Source organism: Heptranchias perlo, chromosome 3 (genome assembly GCF_035084215.1).
Source record: "Heptranchias perlo isolate sHepPer1 chromosome 3, sHepPer1.hap1, whole genome shotgun sequence".
Classification (NCBI taxonomy): Eukaryota; Metazoa; Chordata; class Chondrichthyes; order Hexanchiformes; family Hexanchidae; genus Heptranchias; species Heptranchias perlo.
The window spans coordinates 60,017,733-60,040,975 of NC_090327.1; the positions used below are offsets into that span (position 1 = coordinate 60,017,733).

The 23,243-nt window shown below is 43.1% G+C and overlaps 1 protein-coding gene across 11 annotated transcripts in view; it reads left to right on the forward strand.

The window, feature by feature from the left end:
• The window catches only part of dtna (dystrobrevin, alpha), a 199,490-nt gene that overhangs the window by 166,738 nt on the left and 9,509 nt on the right, over window positions 1-23,243 (forward strand). For 4 of the 11 annotated variants that reach the window (XM_067979890.1, XM_067979891.1, XM_067979895.1 and 1 more), the window contains 5 exons: window positions 5,457-5,622; window positions 6,730-6,819; window positions 13,489-13,657; window positions 14,327-14,459; window positions 22,280-22,318. In XM_067979890.1, the coding sequence (XP_067835991.1) occupies window positions 5,457-5,622; window positions 6,730-6,819; window positions 13,489-13,657; window positions 14,327-14,459; window positions 22,280-22,297 (576 nt within the window). In that variant the 3' untranslated portion in view covers window positions 22,298-22,318. Of the gene's footprint in view, window positions 1-5,456; window positions 5,623-6,729; window positions 6,820-13,485; window positions 13,658-14,326; window positions 14,460-22,279; window positions 22,319-23,243 lie in introns of all 11 variants that reach the window. The other 7 variants (XM_067979894.1, XM_067979851.1, XM_067979865.1 and 4 more) reach the window with 3 other exon arrangements.

Genomic DNA, 23,243 nt, shown 5'->3' on the forward strand with positions numbered 1-23,243 from the left:
GAAGCTGCGATTCATGCTGTCCCATATTGCCTCCGGAGCTACATTCTGTGCTTCGCAGAGTTGGAGGCACCAACTTGTCTCAGACCCCTTCTTACCTCGAGATCTGCTGCAGAACATTATGAAGCTGATGCTCGCTCCACTGGTGCCTGCAAGTAAGACAAAGCTTCCATCGTGTGGCTGAAAAGAACAGCGGTAGACTCGATAGTCACACCTGTCAGTTGGAGCACTTCCTCGGATTATGGAGCCTGCACATAGATATGATGTTGCTCAGACATGCTTTTCTTTCAGGCGAGTACCCATGCGTTCTGGGTCCCACAAATTCAAATGCAGCCTTACCCTCAGCCTCCGCTGGGAAACGGGTACATCTTCACCCGCTCCTCCTGTGTCTTTGTGCTCTGTGAATCATGCAGTGCCACATCCTCACTTCCACTATCCAATTCCCCCCAGATGAAAGTCTCTGAGATGGTGCCTGGGAGAGAGGAAGCAAGCGCTACAAGTTATAAATTGGATGGGGTTGAGGCAGAGGAACATAGGGCAGGATGAAATAGCTGCAATTGGTGGGTGGGCTGGTCCTCATGCTGCTCTTCCTCATCATTACCTGCATACGCAACGAGGGAAAAAGTGATGGAGCCCCTCCTTCTTCTCCCCATCATTATCTTTCTCCTTCTGTTCCCCGCATTGATGTGGCAGTTCTGCAGGAAAGAAGGGTAGAAGGTTAGACTGGGCGAGCATTAATCCCTCAGGATTAAGGAGACAGAGAAAGGGGATGGAAAGCTCTGACTGTGTGGTGCTTTAGAGGCACACCAGGACGGTAGTGTAGATGCTCAGTTACTAACCTGGCGCGGCAAGATGCTGCCGACCTTGCCATCTCCCGTGTCAAGAGTTGATTGTCCATGAGCTCCATTGCCTAGTCATCGAATCAGTTGAGGGGTTTAACGGTGGAGATTTCTCCCTCCAATGATCGGTCTTTGGGCATTGTGTGCCAATTCATCCTACAAGAAGATAGAGTGAATGAGGGTGAGGCGAGCAGTTGAGTGTGTGCCAAGTTGGGACCAGTTCTGGGGCAGGAGGGACTTGTACAAGCCGGACAGATTGCATCTGAACAGGGCTGGGACCAATGTCTTCCCGGGGAGGTTAACTATTGCTGTGGGAGAGGGTTTAAACTAATTTGGCACGGTGGGGGGTGGAACCAGGATGTAGCAGCAGAGAGGAGAGACAAGGTACATAGAAAACTAGGAGGGGTAAACAGCAACAGAATAAAGAATAGTGTAGAAAGAGCAGGAATTAGATGGAGAAAAAAAGCAAAGCCGACTAGCATGGTGTTGGAATGCATGTGTGTTAATGCGAGAAGTGTTACAAATAAGGTTAATGAGCTGCTGGCACAAGTTGCCATGTGGGGTTATGATTATAGTAACTAAACGGAGACCTGGCTTAAAGATGGGCTGGAATGGGAACTAAACATTCCTGGCTACAATGTATTCAGGAGGGATAGGGAAGGAAAAAAGAAAGCGGGGGTTGGGGGGGGTTGCGCAGGGGTGGTGGGTAGCAGTATTGATCAAGGATAATATTACAGTTCTACAGAGAGACGATATACTAGAGGGTTCAAGGGCTGAATCTATTTGGTTAGAGTTAAGGAACAAAAAAGGAGCCATTACATTACTGGGTGTTTACTATAGACCCCCAAATAAGGAGAAGGAGATAGAGGAGCAAATCTGTAGGCAAATTTCACAGAGAAATGTAAAAATAATAGAGCAGTAATTGTAGGGGACTTCAATTACCTTAATATAGACTGGGGAAAAAGGAGTAAAGGGCAAGGAGGGTGAAGAATTCCTAGAATGTCTACAGAAGAACTTTCTTAATCAGTTTGTTTCTAGCCCAATAAGGAAGGAAGCAATGCTGGATCTAGTTGTGGGGAATGATGCAGGGCAAGTGGAGTGTGTTTCAATGGGAGAACTTCTGGGTAATAGTGATCATAATATAATTAGGTTTAAGGTAGATACGGAAAGGAACAAAGAAAAATCAACGGTGAAAATACTCAACTGGAAGAGAGCCAATTTCAGTGATGTGAGAAGGGATCTAGCAGAGGTGGACTGGAAACAAAGATTGGTCAGGAAAACAGTAAATGAGCAATGGCAGGCCTTCAAGGCTATAGTTCGGGTACAAACCAAGCATATTCCTGTAAAGAAAAAAAATAGGGCATCCAAAGCTAGAGCTCCCTGGATGACCAGGAAATAGAGGTTAAAATAAAAGGAAGCTTATGACAAATGTCAGGTACAGAATACAGTAGAAAACCAGGCAGGGGAAATTGGAAAAGGATATAAGAAGGGCAAAGAGAGTATGTGAAAAGATTAGCAGGTAACATAAACGGGAAGCTAAAAGTCTTTTATAAACATATAAAAAGTAAAAGGATAGTCAAAGGAATGGTGGGGCCAATTAGGGACAAAAAAGGAAATCTTCTTGTGGAGGCAGAGGGCATGACTGAGTTACAGAATGAGTACTTTGCATCTGTCTTCACGAAAGAAGAGGATGAAGTTAATGTTGCATTAGAGGAGTAGGGAGTAGAGATATTGGATAGGATAAAATCAGATAGAAAGGAGGTGCTAAATAGGTTGGCATCACTCAAAGTTAACAAGTCCCCCAGTCTAGATGGCGTGCATCCTAGGTTGCTAAGGGAAGCAAGGGTCGAGATAGCAGGAGCTCTGACCACAATCTTTCAATCCTCCTTGGATATGAGAGTGATGCCAGAGGACTGGAGAATTGCAAATATTATACCCCTATTCAAAAAAGGGGAGAGGGACAAACCTGATAACTACAGTCCAGTCAGTCTAATGTCAATGGTAGGAAAACTACTAGAGACCATTGTCAAGGACAAAATTGATTCTCATTTGGTGAAGCATGGGTTAATAAGTGACAGCCAGCGTGGATTTGTTAAAGGCAAATTGTGTCTAACTGGCCTGATTAAGTTCTTTGATGAGGTAACGGAGAGGTTGATGAAGGTAGTACAGTAGATGTTGTACATATGGACTTTCAAAAGGCATTTGATAAAGTACCACATAGCAGACTTATTCGGAAAATAGAAGCACATGGTATTAAAGGGACGGTGATAACTTGGCTACATAATTGGCTAAGGGATAGGAGCCAGAGAACAGTGGTGAACGGATGTTTTTCTGACTGGAGAAAAGTATACAGTGGGGTCCCCTAGGGGTCGATATTAGAACAATTTGTTTTCTTGTCATATATAAATGACCTGGACTTCGGTAAATGGAGTACAATTTCGAAGATTGCAGATGATACAAAACTTGACAACATAGTAAATAGTGAGGAAGATAGTAGCAGACTTCAGGAGGACATAGACAGACTGGTGAAATGGGCAGACACACGTGGCAGTTGCAATTTAATGTGGATAAGTGTGAAGTGATACACTTTGGGAGGAACAACACAGAGAGGTAGTATAATCTAATTGGTACATTTTGAGGGGGGTCCAAGAGCAGAGAGACCTGGGAGTGCATATTCACAAATCTTTGAAGGTGGCAGGGCACGTTGATAAGACGGTTAAGAAAGCATGTGGGATACTGGCTCTTACTAGATTGATTCCTGGGATGAGAGGGTTGTCCTATTAGGAAAGATTGAATAGACTGGGCCTATACTCTGAAGTTTAGAAGAATGAGAGGTGATCTCATTGAAACATGTAAGATTCCAAGAGGGCTTTACGGGGTAGATGCTGAGAAGATGTTTCGCCTGGCTGGAGAGTCTAGAATTAGGGGACATAATCTCAGGATAAGGGGTCGGATATTTAGGACTGAGATGAGGAGGAATTTCTTCACTCGGAAGGTTGTGACTCTTTGGAATTCTCTACCCCAGAGGGCTGTGGATTCACAGTCGTTGAGTATATTCAAGACTGAGATTGATAGATTTTTGGACTGTAAGGGAATCAAGAGATATGGGGATCGGGCGGGACAGTTGAGTTGAGGTCGAAGATCAGCCAAGATCTTATTGAATGGTGGAGCAGGCTCGAAGAGCTGTATGGCCTACTCCTGCTCCTATTTCTTATGTTCTTAACACTGCTTCTTTCTCACATATTTGTCCCCCATTCTGCTGCTGAAGAGTTCAGGCTGAACTGTCTTTTTAGAGGCTGCACAGAAATTTCCACATTTTACGGGGGATTTACACGAATGACTGGATCAATGGGAATACAATGAACAGACCCGGGAAAGCCACGTGTAACTGTCTCTGCAGAACACCGGCAGACACAATTCTTATTTAAAAGGGGCAACAGCGATGTAACTTGTTCTAAGGAAATTCTAGTCCAGTATGAAATGAATGCAGTAAATGCCCCAAAGCAGTTTTCAGAGGAGAAAGAGATGACGAGCAGTAGATGAGTTAGGGGAAATGAACAAAAGCATTATTTAAGAAATATATTTTTGAAGGTGGGAAGAACTATAGGAGTTTAGGTAGGGAATTACAGAGAGTGGGGCTCAGATAGTTGAAGATTCTGCTACTGATGGTGTAACAGAGGGAGGAGGGAAATGCACAGGAGGCCAGGGTCAGAAAACCAAAGGCACGTGCTGGGACGTAGGGAGGAGGATAATACATTGGTGGAATGGGCCAAGGCCATGAAGGGATTTGTAAGCAAGAATGAGGAGTTTGAATTCTGTGCTTTGGGGGATGGGCAAGCACGGTGGTAATGTGTAAGCAGGACTTAGCGCTGGGAAGGATGAAGGTTGGAGAAGTCGAGACTGGAGGTAATAAAAACGTAAATAAGGGTTTCAATGGTGGGTCATTGTGGGGCTGTTTGCTGATGATTCCACAGTGTTCAGCTCCATTCACAATTTCTCCAGTAATGAAGTAGGCCATGCCAGCCTACAGCAAACCCTGGACAACATTCCGGCTTGTCTTGACAAGTGGCAGGTAACATTCACACCACATCAGTGCCAGGCAATGACTATCTCCAACAAGAAAAGGCCGAACCACTTTCCCCGACCTTCAGTTGCATCATCATTGCTGAGTCCTCCACCGTCAGCATAAGGACTGTAGTGGTTCAAGAAGAAGGCACTTTTTAAGAGGTAGCTTTGTATTTTAAGATTGAGAATTGAAACTGTCCATTGTGGAATTTTCATTACACTGACATCTACCTTGTGACTCTGTTCTGGACTGGTGATTGGGAGGGACTGGGGTAAAGTGCAGAGGTCATCACTGTAAGTAAACAAAATGCATTGTTCTCATTCTCCATTACTAAAGAAGCTCAATTTGAAACAATAAAGAAAGATGATTAATGGTATCATTCATTGTCAATTTAGCGAACTTGTATGCTCATGGTGAAGTCAGCAAGAGATAGTCTTGCTTCTTATTAAACTAATACAAAAAGTAATTTTACTGTGTAAACCAAAAGATGACTTATTTTGTCTTCTGTGCAATAGGTATATATGTAGTAACATAATATTATTTATTGTTTTCAGACTCAGGGGGCAGGATCCCCCCGTTCTTCACCAAGTCACACTATTAGTCGATCTGTTCCTATCCCAATGCCTATCAGATCAACCTCTGCCTGCTCAACTCCAACCCATACACCTCAAGACTCGCTGACAGGGGTTGGAGGAGATGTACAGGAAGCATTTGCACAGAGTGAGTCATTCTCAAAATTACTGTTGCAAAAGTGGATATTGGGAGAGAAATTGGTCCTCATTGCGCCTGTTTTTTTGGTGCGAAATGCACATCAGGGGACCAATTTCTGGGTGCAATCTCCTGCGCCCCAATACTTCCCACCCCCCCCCCCCCCCACCCCACCCAGAAGTGCACCAGCTGCCAAATTGACAGCTAGCAACTTCCGAGTGCCTATGGAATCTGCCTGAAGCAGGCATTAGGCCTCTTGAATATGCTAATCAAGAGACTAAAGCCTGTTTCGGGACCTTGATGCCAAATTCAGCAAAAACTGGGCAGAGAAATTACCTGTTCTTCCAGGTCAATGGCAGCCAAACCAGTAGTCCTTAAAGGAACAGGAGAAGGCTATTGAAAAAGGGGTCCGCTTTTCTTTTTCACTTACCTTAATGTGGAGCCAAGAAGAGCAGGAGTGCTCCTCTTGGCCCCACAGTAACATTGCATGCAACGCTGCCAGCTTGCACTCCCCCACCCCTTCCCATTTACCTCCCCCGCCCAGGACTTGCCTGTGGGCTGGCTCAGCATCTGAGATAGCCGATTTTACGAAGGCTCCGACAGGCGTGCTGCATCAGGATGTTTGATTCGATACCTGCAGTTTTATGGAAATGAGGCCCAAGGCTCGTGCTCTGTCATTGGACATGCATTCCAGATGCACTGCCCACTGAACCGGCGTGAAACCAATTTATCCCTCATTATAAAGAAAAAAAATACACAAATTTATTAGCGTACGTTCTCCCTCTTCCAAATTTCTAAAACATAGGAAATAGGAGCAGGAGTAGGCCATACGGCCCCTCAAGCCTGTTCTGCTATTGAATCAGATCATGGCTAATCTTCAACCTCAACTCCACTTTCCTGCCCGATCCTCATACATTCTCATAAAAGTAAACTTTTCAGAATACAAAATTTCTAGGAGTAGAAGATGAAGGAATTCTCGGAGTAGCAGAAATTTTTATTTTAAAAAGGTAAACATAACTTGTCATGAAAGCTATTATATGAAAAATGTAATTGTAGCAATATATTAGCCTTAAGTGTTGTCATGTGCTTTTTAAAACAAGCATAATATGCTCTCTGTAGGCTCCAGGAGAAATTTGAGAAATGACCTGTTAGTGGCAGCAGATTCCATTACAAACACAATGTCCTCTTTGGTAAAAGAGTTGAATTCGGGTAAGTGATCATAGACAGTAAGGATCCCGTCTGCTGTACGGCATTTATATTACCCTGATACATCAATGTTATGATAGCCTTGTTATGAAGATCAGCCTCCCATTAGCCAATTTTGATCACATTTTCAACCTTCAAGTTAGTTTTTAATGATTTTGGTTCCTGAACCCCTAAATCTCTTTGTTCATCTATCCTTCCCAGCACTTCGCCATTTAGATTATATTCCCATCCCCCATTCATACATCCGAAGTGTACTACCTCGTGCTTTGTTAATTAAACTGGATCTACCATATTTTACCTACTCACTTAATCTCTTGATATCCTTTTTCCATTTTCTGCTCTCTCCACAGTCATCTCTCCATACCTCCTGGCTTAGTATCATCTACAAAGTTGAATATACTCCTCTCTCTTCCCTAATCCAGGTCATTTTTTTATATATACTGAAAAGCTTGGGCCCAGCATTGATCCCTGGGGCACAGTACTTATCACTACCCACTTTGAATAGATTCTACTGTTGGTCCATAGATTTACCAGCTAATAATTTTTCCCATCCTATTCCTGCCAATCCCTTCCTCATTCCTTCAAAGTTAGTTTCAGTTAAATCCAAAACCTTGAATTGTGACCCTCCTTTCTCCCCTTCAATCATGTTATGGTCACTATTTCCAAGATGCAGGTCTGAAGTTTGTTGCTCACAACTAAATCAAGTATCGCCAGGTCCCTTGTCAGGTTGACAACATGTTGCTTTAGAAAATCTGGAATGCATTCATTAAATTGTTTCTTACTTGTGTTGCTGTTTTTCTCCCAGTCCTTACAGACTGAAATCAATTGTTAGCCACATTATTCTTCTTGCAGGGAAGAATCATCACAGTCTGGATGAAATGAAATCATCACAGTCTGGAGGTCTTTCCTGCTGCTTAACTCTAACCAACAGTGGTTCCACCTATTGATTACATTAATTTAGATCTCTTCTTCCTACCACCATGATGGTGTATTTTATTTATACAACACCCCCCACCCCTCTTTCTGTTTTCCCTATTATTTCTAAAATTCCTATATCCTGGTATATTTAGCTGCAATCTTGCCTGGTCTGCACACAGGTCCCTGTAATTGCTACCACTTCATATTCCTCTAGCTGGATTTATACTGCTCATTCCTCTTTTATTTGGAATACTCTTAGTGTTGGTACAAAGACAACTTGTTTGATTAACTGTCTTCCCTCTCTTAGCATTTCCACCTATTGGTCCCCTTCCCTATTAATTTTTACCACTTTATTTAATTTCTGAAAAGCTTTCCACCTCCACATCCTAATTTTTCCCTCAATTCCCTTCCATGTTACCTAGTTCATTTTAAGTGAAGCCCATCCTGCCTGGACTGCTTTTCCCACCCCAGAACTGCTTCCAGTGCTTGAAGATTCTAAAACCTTCCCTTTCACATCTTTGAATCCACTTACTTTCAAGGCCCACACATGAATAAAAACCACTGAGAGCAACTAAAACCCTTGGAACCTTAACCCAACAAAGAATCAATGCCTTAAAGACAGTAGAGAAGGGGAGCAAATTACTGCGAGAATAAAAGAAAATAGCTGATTGCTCTCCTGATTGCTCAAGCAATTACTAATGAGTGACTGAGTCATACAAAATAATAAGGCCCAAGGTTTGATTCCTGGTCTGTGTTGAGTTAGCCGTTCAGAGCCGGTGTGGCAGTAGTGGTGCTACAGCCGGCCTTAGTGCTCAAGGATTAGGGACAGGAGACCAAGCAGAATTCCTGCTCCCAATCTCTATCCAATGACTCCTCTTGAAACTGCATGGGGCAAAGATTCTTGTTCTTGTGCCTGATGCTATTGGATCACATGAACGTAGTGAATACAGGAAAATTGGATGGGGAGGAAAGCACAATCCTAACGGAACCTGCCAGGCTTTCTGCCCATTAATTCAAATGGATGGAAAATTGGGCAGGCTCCCTTACGGGTATGCACTCCTTCCCAGTGTTCCTCCATTTATTGCGCCAAGGTGATCCACTAGCCCCATGCTCGGGAACAAGAAAATCTACTCAAGTGCGTGCCAATGTCAGGCGATAACACAATCAACCTGTGAATTCACCATGATCGAATAGCCTGCTGATAATTCGTGTCGTACTGAAGGAGTGCTGCACTGTGAGTGTACTTTCGGATCAGATGTTAAACCGAGGCCCCTCTCGGATTGATGTAAAAGATCTAGAAAAACTTGAAGAACAAGGGAGTTCTCTTGGTGTTCTGGCTAACAATTATTCCTCAACCAACAACAACCAAAACAAATTATCTGGTCATTTATCTCTGAAATTTAAGGGACCTTGTGTGCGAATTGGTTGCCATGTTTGCCTACATTACACTAGTGACTACACTTCAAATGTACTTCATTGTCTGTGAAATGCTTTGTGGGCATCCCGAGGATGTGAAAGGTGCTACAGAAATGCAAGTTCTTTCTTTCTTCCTCTGTGAATAATGGGCATTTGAATGAGTTACACCAGCATTTGTGGGACTTTGCACCAGCAAGAAGTCAACACTATCAAGAAAATGTAAAAAAAAATTGGCGAGAGAAAAAATATAAAATAGCTGACTAACTCGTTGGTCTGCTGTTTTGAATCATTATAAATTTCGCCAGCAATTGGAGGCCGTGAGCAGAACTCCATGTACATGTTTCAGTACCTACACATGAGGCCCTGTTTTCTCTAACTTAAGTGCAAAGTGAGCATCCAGTAAAAATGCATTGCCATTCACACTGCTACAAAAATATAAAAGCCAAAAAATAAATTGATGATAAGATAAAGACATATTGATCCACTGGTGTGTTACTGGTTATTTTGAGTCCTGCACATAATAGTCGTGAATTAAGGTTAGTCACATTCATAAAGCAATATCCTTATTGTAATAATCTAGTTGAGTGCTTTAATTGTTCTACTCTTCAGTATCACCACTCTAAGCCATTTGCTACTAAGGGAAAGGGATGGTGTGGTCGTCATTGATGCCACACCACATTTGTTGACGTTGTGTGCTTTGTTGAGGGAATATCACTGATTATTTTTCCCTTGCCTCTTAGGGGTCACTATCTCAAGACATTCCATTTACTAGCCTAACTGATAAAAATGTCCAAGTACACCACTCAGTGTAGCTGAGTTTGAATGTCAAGCCAGAATAGGAATTCAGAACCAGACACAAGAGTGCAGTGTTCTAAGCTATAAAGTTGTCCATGTCCTTTATTTCTCCTAAATATAGATGAATATATATTTCAATAAGTTTGAATTGATTTATTTATCTTTCCTTGCAATTCAACTTGAGTGCTGTGGACTGAAGAAAAAGAAAAATGAAGTAATAACATTATTGAGCAAGTTTGTGCCAAGTGACATCCCCTCCAGGAATGCAGTAGCTTTTTGAACCATATCTAAAAATAATGCAAGAGTAGAATTTTCCATGTTCTTCAGAGTGTGCTATAAATAAGCGCATTCAATGCATCCTACAGCTTGTCCATATTGTGTTCTGTAATGCTCAGCATTATCTTTGAGAAAGTGAAGCAGTGTGAAAGTTGATGCAGTGTCTAGCATAAGACGTCTGTGCAGTGAGAATAATCAGGAATAGCAGTTGGTATTGCATGTTCTTTTTTTCAGAATCCATTTTTTTTGGGACTTCTCCACAGCTTTGCTGATTAAAGCAATGCGTAGCTGAGCCATTCTTGCTCAATAATGGCACAAACTTGCTCAATAATATTATTACTTCAAGAAGGTGCCAGGTTCAATCCCAATCTTTGTGCAATAAATTGATCTCAATTAGGGAAGCTACAGTTGGCCTCAGTGCCCCAGATTTGGAAGGGTAATGCATCTAGGATTCCTGCTTCTGATCACTAACCAATAATCCCTTCTAAAAATGTATGCATACGAATGGCCCACAAGCGGGGCTATGCCCCCGCTGCCATCCCACCAGATAAACCTGTTAGGAAACTAGAGGGGCTCAATAAGGTAAGTTTTAAAAAAAACTTTCCTAGTGTGGCCCAGAGGAGCAAAAGTGCTTCTCCAGTCCCCACAAGGAAAGTCCAGGCTTCTCTCCAACTGCAAGACCCTGCAAACATCCCCCTTTCCGGACGTACCTTGCTACTGGTAGCCTACTGATGGCAGTGGGCGGCCTGTAAGCCCGATTTTCGTCCTTTTCAGCCAGCCAGCTGCTGCTTTCCACCAAAATGGCTGGGCAGCTGATCGGCAGGATTCAAATGAGGTCTGGCAGATGTCTGGCCTCCGACTCACGCCAGCGCAGAGGATTGCCGTCCACTCCTATTGGCTTCCCTCTAGGAGTTAAAATTCACCCTTCAGACTCCTGCCATAGAGGCTTGGGGTGCCAGATTGAGAGGACGGTCTCTTTTGGCTTTGACTAGCTTGGCAACTAGTTACAGACAACTATGTAGCAGGGGTTCACTGGTCTCATTGAAAATATCAAGTTTGTTTTCACACAGATCAGTGACCTTGCCTACCCAGTGCCCAGCACCAGTGGCATGGCAGGAATGGGCACAAATGATGGTCTCTCAATATAGGAGCACATATGAACCCTTCTACCAACCCCTTTAATGACTGCACATGTGTCAGAAAGGAGGCAGGACCAGGCTGCTCATGCAGAAGCACATGAGGTCAGCCTACAGCAGGTCTATCTTAGGACATAGCTGCCGTGCAATCAGGCTCACTTCAGTTCCAGGAACTACTACTGGGACATAGCAGGCTGTCACCTCATGCACTACTACTAATTAAATGGCACCTAGGTGAAGCAAATGATATTTATAAGACTGCACACATCACACTAGCACTAAGGGAAAGCTTGTTGGTAAGCACTAGGCAAACACACATCACACACACACACGACACATACACTGTGGGTTTTGAATAAAATTCTGACAGCATTGAAGTTGTGTGCAGACATTGTGATTAAAAAATGTGGAAGTTGCTTTCATTAGGTGGCATGAATGGGAGCTTTATTGAGCACAGAGAAGGGTTTGTAGATGATGACTTATTTGTGGAGGGAAGGGGGAAGATGTATATAGGACTATTAATCCATTGGCCCCTTTCTGCCTATGGGGTCCTCCCTCTTCCAGGACCCACAGGATGAAACCTCTTAGTAAGGCAGAGACATGCAGCACGCAACCTTTGCAGGTTCGCAATCGTTGATACCCTAGCAAGGACACCCCCAGATAGATCCAGGCATCTGAAACACAATTTCAAAATGCCAATAATATGCTCAATTGTAACTCTGCTCATGAACGGACCTCATTGTACCATTGTTCAGCTCATGTCCTGGGAAACCAAACAGGGGTGATCAGTAATGGCTGCAGAGGATAACTTTGATATCCCAGAAATCATTCAGAGTCTTGTGTTTCGGAGTGCTGGCACAGTGAGCAGCCTTACAATGAAGGCATCATGGTAGATCCCAGGGAAGCAAACATTTACTTGCATGTTGCAGCTTTGCTGGTTGCTAATGAACATTGAATGAGTGGAATCCTTTGTTGTTGACATAGGTTGTGGCATTGAGCAAGTAGGGCCATGTGGATGTAATATACCTTTAGTATTCCTGCTACTGTATAAAGTTGAAATGTCTTGTCATGCTGCTGCTGACTGTCCAGGGGGAAGGAGATGAAACAGCTTGATCTAGCAAATAATGTGTATCTGACTTGCTTAATGCATCTGTGCTCAGCTGATTAGCTAAGGTTAACAACGTTCCTTGTAACCGCCTGGAATGATCCAGTAGCAGAAATGTTAAGGGCTGTTGTGACCTTTTAAAGCCACTGGCAGTATTGTGCATGTGACAAAGGTGGGCTACAGGTCGGGTTGCTGCATAATTGCATCATGCAAGAGAATGCTCATTTCCTTGGCATTTGCGATGATTCCTTCATTTTAGTGGAGTCCAGTGTAATATCATGACACAACTCAGTGCTAGCTTCCTTTCTAAAGCAAACTCCCCACAAGCACTGCTCCTTGGACAACTGGAGATAGGAGTGCCTCTGCCTGTATATTGTGGTATGAGGGACCAGCGGGTGTCTGCCATGTGCAGACCAATTGTCTGATCAGCCTGGCATCTCTCTGTGCCTCCTCGCTTCCAAAAAGCAAAGACACAGGGGAATTCCCAATGGGAAACCCACTATGTACTGTGCAAAATAGTGGCGGGGGAAATGGCAACTCCACACCAAATGGCAATAAGGCAGATGGGAAAATCATCAGCAAAAATATTTTTAAAAATGCACCAATATTAAGAAAGATCATCTACACGGCACTTTTGACTGAAAACCCTTTAATGTTTCTGAGAGATGAAAAACAATGCTGGTGTTAATTAATATAGTGTGTAACATTTTTATGCACTTGGGAAGCAAATCGCTCCATAAGCCGTAAGGGCAGAAATTTGTTGGATGCTGTGCTGCACAAGGTACTTGCCCTAAAGATCATTACTCGCTCTTCAATGCGTTATCTTCCATTATGTTGTAACGGTAGTAAAATTATATCCATATTGATAAATGATGCAATCTTCATTCTCTCTTGTGCTATGTAAGGTCAGGCCTTAATAACTTGTTGCGATAAAAGTGTAGCCCATCTTATTACCTTCATGTATGTACACTGGGGACTTAACCATTTGTGTCATTGCTGATGGAAGTTTTGCTTTCAATTCAGCAGAGGCTGGCAGTGAGACAGAGAGCAATGTGGATTCAGATTTTGGTCGAGCTCATTTAGATGACATAGTTCCTTCACCAACTTCTGAGAAGGCCTTTCTAGCTCAGATCAATGCCAGAAATCCCAGCTATATCCACAGTGCTGCTGCAACAGGATCAATTCGAAGTGATATGTAAGTATGAATAATCAGTACTTTTCTTCATCGTCTTTTGAATGCAAACTTCAAAAATTTGACATATAGACATTTGCAATAGAAAGTTGTACTTTTTTCCTCTTTTTAAAATCTTTTTGGAAATTCTCTTGGCTCTATTTCTTTCTCCCCCCTTCCCTTCCTCTAAAGAAAAACTAAAATTAACCAACCAGCTGAACCATCTTGCTGAGAAAAGTAGATGTGCAAATTTCTGCCAGCAAGATAGACATTTCTGTAGGGTACTTTAGACTGTTTTTCTTACATGAAATATTTCACATATGAGCCTTATTTTCAACAACTGAAACATACAACAACAACTTGTATTTATATAGTGCCTTTAATGTAATAAAACATCTCAATACATGCTGCTAGAAAAGAGAGGCTGCTTATTCCAAACTTTCAGACAGGAATGGTCATGCCTATTGACAACCAGCAGCTACATCTGCACAGGCATTACGTATATGGAGCACTGATAAATACAGAGAGTTAACTATCACTTACTGAACCCAGGATTGTAAGAGCACATATTTGGTTGAGAAAGTTGTGGCTTTCCTTTTGGTTTCCCAGCACAAATTTAGGAATACAAATGTAAAAGGAGCTAATGTCTTAAGAGGCAAAGATGTCACTATTTATGGTTTCTTTCTTTGAAAGTGTTGCAGAAGATGGTGACTCATATGTGAGAACTGATGATGAAAGTTATGAAAATAATACTGTCCACCAACTCGAACATGAGTTGAAGCTGGAGGAGTACCTAAAGCAAAAACTGCAGGATGAGAGCTATCAGGTGAGATAGGACAATATGTAGAATAATTGATGCCTAGGATCTGCATGCTACATTTTGTGGCAGCCAATTTGGGGAGAGAAAATTAGGTGGTGCAACTGGCATGCATGACCTCGTTTAAATAGAATAATTATTAAAATAAGGTCACTAAATTTCAGGTCTGTGGGAAAGCTCCACCCACAGTGCACACTTCGCCAATAAAAATAGGCACAAATGTGAGTTCTGAAATCTGGCCTGCACATGTTAGTTTCTTAAAGGGAGTCATGATGTGGAGATGCCGGTGATGGACTGGGGTTGACAATTGTAAACAATTTTACAACACCAAGTTATAGTCCAGCAATTTTATTTTAAATTCACAAGCTTTCGGAGGCTTCCTCCTTCGTCAGGTGAACGATGTGAAAATGAAATCCTCGAAATGAAATCGCATTTAGAATTCACAGAACAATGCTTGGTGATTACAGACAGTTTTTTCAACTGCCCGTTGCCAAGGCAATCAGTGTGCAGACAGACAGGTGTTACCTGCCAGGTCTCAGAACATACAAATCACCAAAAAAAACAACAAACAAAAAAAAAACAGAGATAGAGAGGTAGAAACATAGAAAAGACAGCAACTGACCCGTTAATTAATTAATAATGTCCTAGTTAAGGATCCCCTTGGAACGAGCGACCACAACATGGTTGAATTCCATATCCAATTAGAGGGTGAGAAGGTTGATTCTCAAACAAGCGTACTGAGCTTGAATAAAGGAGACTATGATGGTATGAGAGCGGAATTGATTAAAGTGGACTGGGAAAATAGATTAAAGGGTAAGACGGTACATGAGCAGTGGTGTTCATTTAGGGAGTTATTTTACAACTTTCAAAATAAATATATTCCACTGAGGAAAAAAGGGTGTAAAAGAAATGACAGCCATCCGTGGCTAAGTAAAGAAATCAAGGATAGTATCCGACTAAAAACAAGGACATATAAGGTAGCCAAACTTAGTGGGAGGATAGAAGATTGGGAATTCTTCAAAAGACAGCAAAAAGTTACTAAAGGATTGATTAAGAACGGGAAGTTAGATTATGAAAAGAAATTAGCAAAAAATATAAAAACAGATAGCAAGAGTTTCTATAGTTATATAAAAAGAAAAAGGGTGGCTAAGGCAAACATAGGTCCCTTAGAGGATGAGACCGGGAAATTAATGGTGGGAAACATGGAGATGGCAAAAATGCTGAACAAATATTTTGTTTCAGTCTTTACAGTAGAGGACACTAAGAATATCCCAACACTGGACAAACAGGGGACTCTCGGGGGGGAGGAGCTAAATACGATTAAAATCACTCAGGAGATGGTACTCAGTAAAATAATGGGACTCAAGGCGGATAAATCCCCTGGACCTGATGGCTTCCATCCTAGGGTCTTGAGGGAAGTGGCAGTAGGGATTGTGGATGCTTTGGTGATAGTTTTCCAAAATTCCCTGGACTCAGGAGAGGTCCCGGCAGATTGGAAAACTGCTAATGTAACACCGTTATTTAAAAAGGGTAGTAGGCAGAAGGCTGGAAATTATAGGCCAGTTAGCTTAACATCTGTGGTGGGTAAAATTTTGGAGTCTATTATTAAGGAGACAGTAACGGAACATTGAGATAAGCATAATTTAATAGGACAAAGTCAGCATGGCTTTATGAAGGGGAAGTCATGTCTGACAAATTTGCTTGAGTTCTTCGAGGATATAACGTATAGGGTGGATAAAGGGGAACCAGTGGACATAGTGTATTTAGACTTCCAGAAGGCATTCGACAAGGTGCCACATAAAAGATTATTACTTAAGATAAAAAATCACGGGATTGGGGGTAATATTCTGGCATGGGTGGAGGATTGGTTATCGAACAGGAAGCAGAGAGTTGGGATAAATGGTTCATTTTCGGACTGGCAACCAGTAACCAGTGGTGTTCCACAGGGGTCGGTGCTGGGTCCCCAACTCTTTACAATCTATATTAACGATTTGGAGGAGGGGACCGAGTGCAACATATCAAAATTTGCAGATGATACAAAGATGGGAGGGAAAGTAGAGAGTGAGGATGACATAAAAAACCTGCAAGGGGATATAGACAGGCTGGGTGAGTGGGCGGAGATTTGGCAGATGCAATATAATATTGGAAAATGTGAGGTTATGCACTTTGGCAGGAAAAATCAGAGAGCAAGTTATTTTCTTAATGGCGAGAGACTGGAAAGTACTGCAGTACAAAGGGATCTGGGGGTCCTAGTGCAAGAAAATCAAAAAGTTGGTATGCAGGTGCAGCAGGTGATCAAGAAAGCCAACGGAATGTTGGCTTTTATTGCTAGGGGGATAGAATATAAAAACAAGGAGGTATTGCTGCAGTTATATAAGGTATTGGTGAGACCGCACCTGGAATACTGCATACAGTTTTGGTCTCCATACTTAAGAAAAGACATACTTGCTCTCGAGGCAGTACAAAGAAGGTTCACTCGGTTAATCCCGGGGATGAGGGGGCGGACATATGAGGAGAGGTTGAGTAGATTGGGACTCTACTCATTGGAGTTCAGAAGAATGAGAGGCGATCTTATTGAAACATATAAGATTGTGAAGGGTCTTGATCGGGTGGATGCAGTAAGGATGTTCCCAAAGATGGGTGAAACTAGAACTAGGGGGCATAATCTTAGAATAAGGGGCTGCTCTTTCAAAACTGAGATGAGGAGAAACTTCTTCACTCAGAGGGTGGTAGGTCTGTGGAATTTGCTGCCCCAGGAAGCTGTGGAAGCTACATCATTAGATAAATTTAAAACAGAAATAGACAGTTTCCTAGAAGTAAAGGGAATTAGGGGTTATGGGGAGCGGGCAGGAAATTGGACATGAAGCTGAGTTCGGATCGGTCAATGCCCTGTGGGTGGCGGAGAGGGCCCAGGGGCTATGTGGCCGGGTCCTGCTCCGACTTCTTGTGTTCTTTAGATTTGTGGTTGGGATCAGATCAGCCATGATCTTATTGAATGGCGGAGCAGGCTCGAGGGGCCGATTGGCCTACTCCTGCTCCAATTTCTTATGTTCTTATGTTCTTATGTTCTATATTAAAAACAGATAACATTTGTTCGCTGGTGGAGTAACGTGTAGCGTGACATGAACCCAAGATCCCGGTTGACGCCGTCCTCGTGGGTGCGGAACTTGGCTATCAATTTCTGCTCGATGATTTTGCGTTGTCGTGTGTCTCGAAGGCCGCCTTGGAGTACGCTTACCCGAAGGTCGGTGGATGAATGTCCATGACTGCTGAAGTGTTCCCCGACTGGGAGGGAACCCTCCTGTTTGGCGATTGTTGCGCGGTGTCCGTTCATCCGTTGTCGCAGCGTGCGTTGTCGTGTGTCTCGAAGGCCGCCTTGGAGTACGCTTACCCGAAGGTCGGTGGATGAATGTCCATGACTGCTGAAGTGTTCCCCGACTGCTGAAATGTCACCCGAGCACAACGCAACGCCATCAACGCTCTCAAGACCAACCGCAACATCGTCATCAAACCAGCGGACAAAGGAGGAGCCATAGTCATACAGAACAGAACAGACTATTGCAAAGAAGCATACCGACAACTGGACAACCAGGAACACTACAGACGGTTACCCGCAGATCCGACCAAAGAACACACCCACCAACTCAACAAACTGATCAAGACCTTCGATCCAGACCTTCAAAGCATCCTACGCACTCTCATCCCACGTACTCCCCGCGTGGGAGACTTCTACTGCCTCCCAAAGATACACAAAGCCAACACACCTGGACGTCCTATCGTATCAGGCAACGGAACCCTGTGTGAGAACCTCTCTGGATACATCGAGGGCATCCTGAAACCCATCGTACAGGGAACCCCCAGCTTCTGTCGCGACACTACAGACTTCCTACAAAAACTCAGTACCCACGAACCAGTTGAACCAGGAACACTTCTCACCACGATGGACGTCTCGGCACTATACACCAGTATCCCCCACGATGACGGCATCGCTGCGACAGCATCAATACTCAACACCAACAACAGCCAATCTCCGGACGCCATCCTACAACTCATCCGCTTCATCCTGGATCACAATGTCTTCACCTTCGATAACCAGTTCTTTACCCAAACACACGGAACAGCCATGGGGACCAAATTCGCACCCCAATACGCCAACATTTTCATGCACAAGTTCGAGCAGGACTTCTTCACTGCACAAGACCTCCAACCAACACTATACACCAGATACATCGACGACATTTTCTTTCTATGGACCCATGGCAAGGAATCACTGAAGAGACTACACGATAACATCAACAAGTTCCATCCCACCATCAAGCTCACCATGGACTACTCCTCAGAATCAGTTTCTTTCTTGGACACACGAATCTCCATCAAAGACGGGCACCTCAGCACCTCACTCTACCGCAAGCCCACGGACAACCTCACGATGCTCCACTTTTCCAGCTTCCACCCTAACCACGTCAAAGAGGCCATCCCCTATGGACAGGCCCTGCGAATACACAGGGTCTGCTCAGACGAGGAGGAACGCGATGGACACCTACAGACGCTGAAAGACGCCCTAGTAAGAACGGGATATGACGCTCGACTCATCGATCGACAGTTCCGACGGGCCACAGCAAAAAATCGCATAGACCTCCTCAGAAGACTAACACGGGACGCAACCAACAGAGTACCCTTTGTCGTCCAGTACTTCCCCGGAGCAGAGAAACTATGCCATGTTCTCCGCAGCCTTCAACATGTCATCGATGATGACGAACACCTCGCTATGGCCATCCCCACACCTCCACTACTCGCCTTTAAACAGCCACCCAACCTCAAACAGACCATCGTTCGCAGCAAATTACCTAGCTTTCAAGAGAACAGCGTCCACAACACCACACAACCCTGCCACGGTAACCTCTGCAAGACATGCCAGATCATCGACACAGATACCACCATCACACGAGAGGACACCACCCACCAGGTGCATGGTTCATACTCCTGTGACTCGGCCAACGTTGTCTACCTCATACGTTGCAGGAAAGGATGCCCCAGAGCATGGTACATTGGCGAGACCATGCAGACGCTGCGACAACGGATGAACGGACACCGCGCAACAATCGCCAAACAGGAGGGTTCCCTCCCAGTCGGGGAACACTTCAGCAGTCATGGACATTCATCCACCGACCTTCGAGTAAGCGTACTCCAAGGCGGCCTTCGAGACACACGACAACGCAAAATCGTCGAGCAGAAATTGATAGCCAAGTTCCGCACCCATGAGGACGGCCTCAACCGGGATCTTGGGTTCATGTCACGCTACACGTTACCCCACCAGCGAACAAATGTTATCTGTTTTTAATATAACGGGTCAGTTGCTGTCTTTTCTATGTTTCTACCTCTCTATCTCTGTTTTTTTTTTGTTTGTTGTTTTTTTTGGTGATTTGTGTATTCTGAGACCTGGCAGGTAACACCTGTCTGTCTGCACACTGATTGCCTTGGCAACGGGCAGTTGAAAAAACTGTCTGTAATCACCAAGCATTGTTCTGTGAATTATAAATGCGATTTCATTTCGAGGATTTCATTTTCACATCGTTCACCTGACGAAGGAGGAAGCCTTCAAAAGTTTGTGAATTTAAAATAAAATTGCTGGACTATAACTTGGTGTTGTAAAATTGTTTACAAATCTTAAAGGGAGGTGAGAGCTTCTGCTACTTGTTTGCATTTTGGATGACATTTTGCTCCACGTGTTTGTTACTTGGTTTTCTGGGGTAATCTGCTATTTGTGCAATTTAAGGGAGTGGGGGTTCCTGTTTGTTCTTTGCTTCTTTATTCATTAGTCACAGCTGGAGAAAATGAAGTGAAAAATCTGCAAAACTTTACTGACAATGTGAAACTGACCAACAAAAATACATTTACAATAGCGGAAATCAATCAAAAAGGAAATCAATCCCTTCTTTACCAAATGCAGCTATCCTTTGAACTGTTTACGAGTTATAGTCAACCAAAGTGAAGCTACCATCAAATTTGTGCATCCCAAATTTAAAGACTTGCAAAGAACATTGTTCTGGAATCTTGTCAGCCTGGTATTCAGTGAAAAACCACTGATTTGTAGGAATAAAACAGTGGCCCTGAATTTCCTCAGATTTTCTGTCGCTGTGCTGCCATGATTTTGCCGGAAGTGCAACGGAAAACCTTTTTATGCGTGTAATCAGAATTTTCACTGCACTTTCATTGAAGTCATGGCAGCACAGCAGCAAAAAGCAGCATAATAGCAGTATTATGGAGCAGCATCTACACAACACCTGATGTGCACTGTGCACAATAACCCAACGTGGAAGCATGCAGGCACTTAGAGCCTGTGCACCATTGTGCAGTAGGCTCATTAAAGCCCTGATTTTCATACAAATGAGGAGAGACCCCTTTAATGCACAAAAAGCAGCAGAGGGAATTCAGGGCCAATGTTACCCTGAATTGCATGAAAATTGAAAATCCTGGTTCTCTGAATAGTAGGTTTATGGGAAGTTAAAATTAAATGGATTAGGGGCTTGGAATCTCATTCTGTCCTTCCATGTGGGAGAGCTATCCAAACTTAACATCCATCCAACAAAATGTGTTTTGCCTGAAACCAGAAATTGTTAATACCATTTAGAGTTATTTCTAGAATAGAATTTAAGTCTGGGTCAAGTGGCACTGATAATTTGATCTTTGGTACCTATAGTGCTGCCATGTATTTGGTGCCAGTCCCCAGTATTATGGAGCAGCATCTACACAACACCTGATGTGCATTGTGCACAATAACCCAACATGGAAGCGCGCAGGCACTTAGAGCCTCTGCACCATTGTCCACTAGGTTCATTAAAGCCCTGATTTTTGTACAAATGAGGAGAGACCCTTTTAATGCACTGGACAGTGCTCTGTAGCTAAGTGCTCATATGAATGGGCACTGCAAGAGAAGTTTCTTCCCTTCAATTGAGTCCTTGCTCTTAAAGATATGTTGCTGTATTTGGTGTATCTGCATGCAAATCATTGGGGGTAATTTCCACCTTCACCGTCGGGACACTAATCTGGTGCAGTGGACCATGCGACTACTGTAGAATCCACCCAATTTTTATCCCAGTCAGGCAGGTTCTAGAACAGGCAGGCAATCCACTCCACCAGATTACCGCCGAAAGTGAAAATTACCCCCATTGATTCTCTGCTATATTCTGTTGTTGTAAAAAGGAAGGTAGTGAAAGTTCATGTAGCCTTCGTTACAGATTCTTATAGTTGTACTTCATCAATTATCCGTGCCTATGTGTCCAGTGAATGGCGTTCGGGTGCTGATTTATGAGGAGTTACAGGTATGGCTATGGACATTCTCTATTTGCGGGTTCTGGAGGAGGAGAATCATAGGAGGCATGCACTTCTAAGATGCAGATCCTACATTTGCTCAATCAAAGCTGGTGTTACCTTTATTGTTAAAATAGATAGAATGGAAAATGTGCTCAGCTAAAAGAAGGTTAACTTAACTTCTTTAAGTAAATTCTCATTCTACTTCCTATTTTGGTTGGAATAATATCCCTGTAGTAGCAGAAGTGTAATATCAATACCCATGCTAGGTACTTTAAATGGTCTTTTAACGTATTTCCTGTCTTACTGCCTCTCCATGTATGCAATGTATGGAGCTTACTGCTAACTACTATACGACATTTTTTTTCCTTTTCACAACATATCTTATTTGAAGTTCCAGATTTTATTTGCACATCCTATCTTTAATTACCTTTAAAATACCTTTATTATTTTGAGTGGTCACATTACTTACTCTCTGGGCTGTCTCTCTTTCTCCCTATTTTATCTGCTATTTACAGGTCAGTTTGCAGGGGTGAACAGACTCTTCTGTGTCCTGCGTAAGTAATTTTTATCTACCGTTGTTACTTTAGCTCTCACTACTGGCTTTCTGATGCAGATTTTCTAAGAGCAGTACTATTTCTGGTAAGGCACTGTACCAGTTTTGCTGGAAAACTACAGTACGAACAGTGGGCAATACAGAATAGATCATCCCATCTCAAGTATATTTTTAGTTTTAATCTTTATTGCTTCCTAGCACCCTCCTTGCAATTATATTGTCACTGTTGGTTGAATGTGCCTAGCCTATGTGTATCTCCATGGATCCTATTAATTCTGTTCCTGGTTAATTTACCACAAAATGTAGTTGAATGTTGCAGGAAAGGGCACCTGTCCAGCTAGTTTACAGCCAATTGTTCAGAAAGAAAATAATCTTTCCGAAGAAAGTTGGAGTGTAAGGCCTGGATTTTCCTTTCAATTACTACCCGTTTTCAGGCAGGTTTGTGGTGCTAAACTGAGCACAGTTGGGCAGTAAGGCCTAATACCTCAAATCCGAAAAAAAAATTGCATCGGAATTTTCTTCTCCAAAATCTGCCATTCTCCTTTAACACCCACCCAGAGGCGGCCTGGACATATTTAATGGGGTTAGGTGGGTACAGGCAACATTCCCATTGCGCTTTCCTCAACTTCTGCCCCTAATTTGCCACGTCAGAAATGACAGAATAAACAGCACAGCAGTGTCCTAGAGGCAGGATACTACATTGAGCAGGCCATTTTGTTTGCTGGAGCTAAATATTGATGTTACTTTGTCTGCATATCAATTTTATCTGTTTGGTGATCTAGAGGTTCTGTCAGCACTTTTCCTGTCATATTTTCAGCTTTGGACTGAGGACATTGATTTCCCAATAGAAATTCCTCAATTCCTATTTTTTGAAGAGAAAGAGGATGAGGATATGGAAAAGGCTCGATTAGAGCCACTTAAAGTGA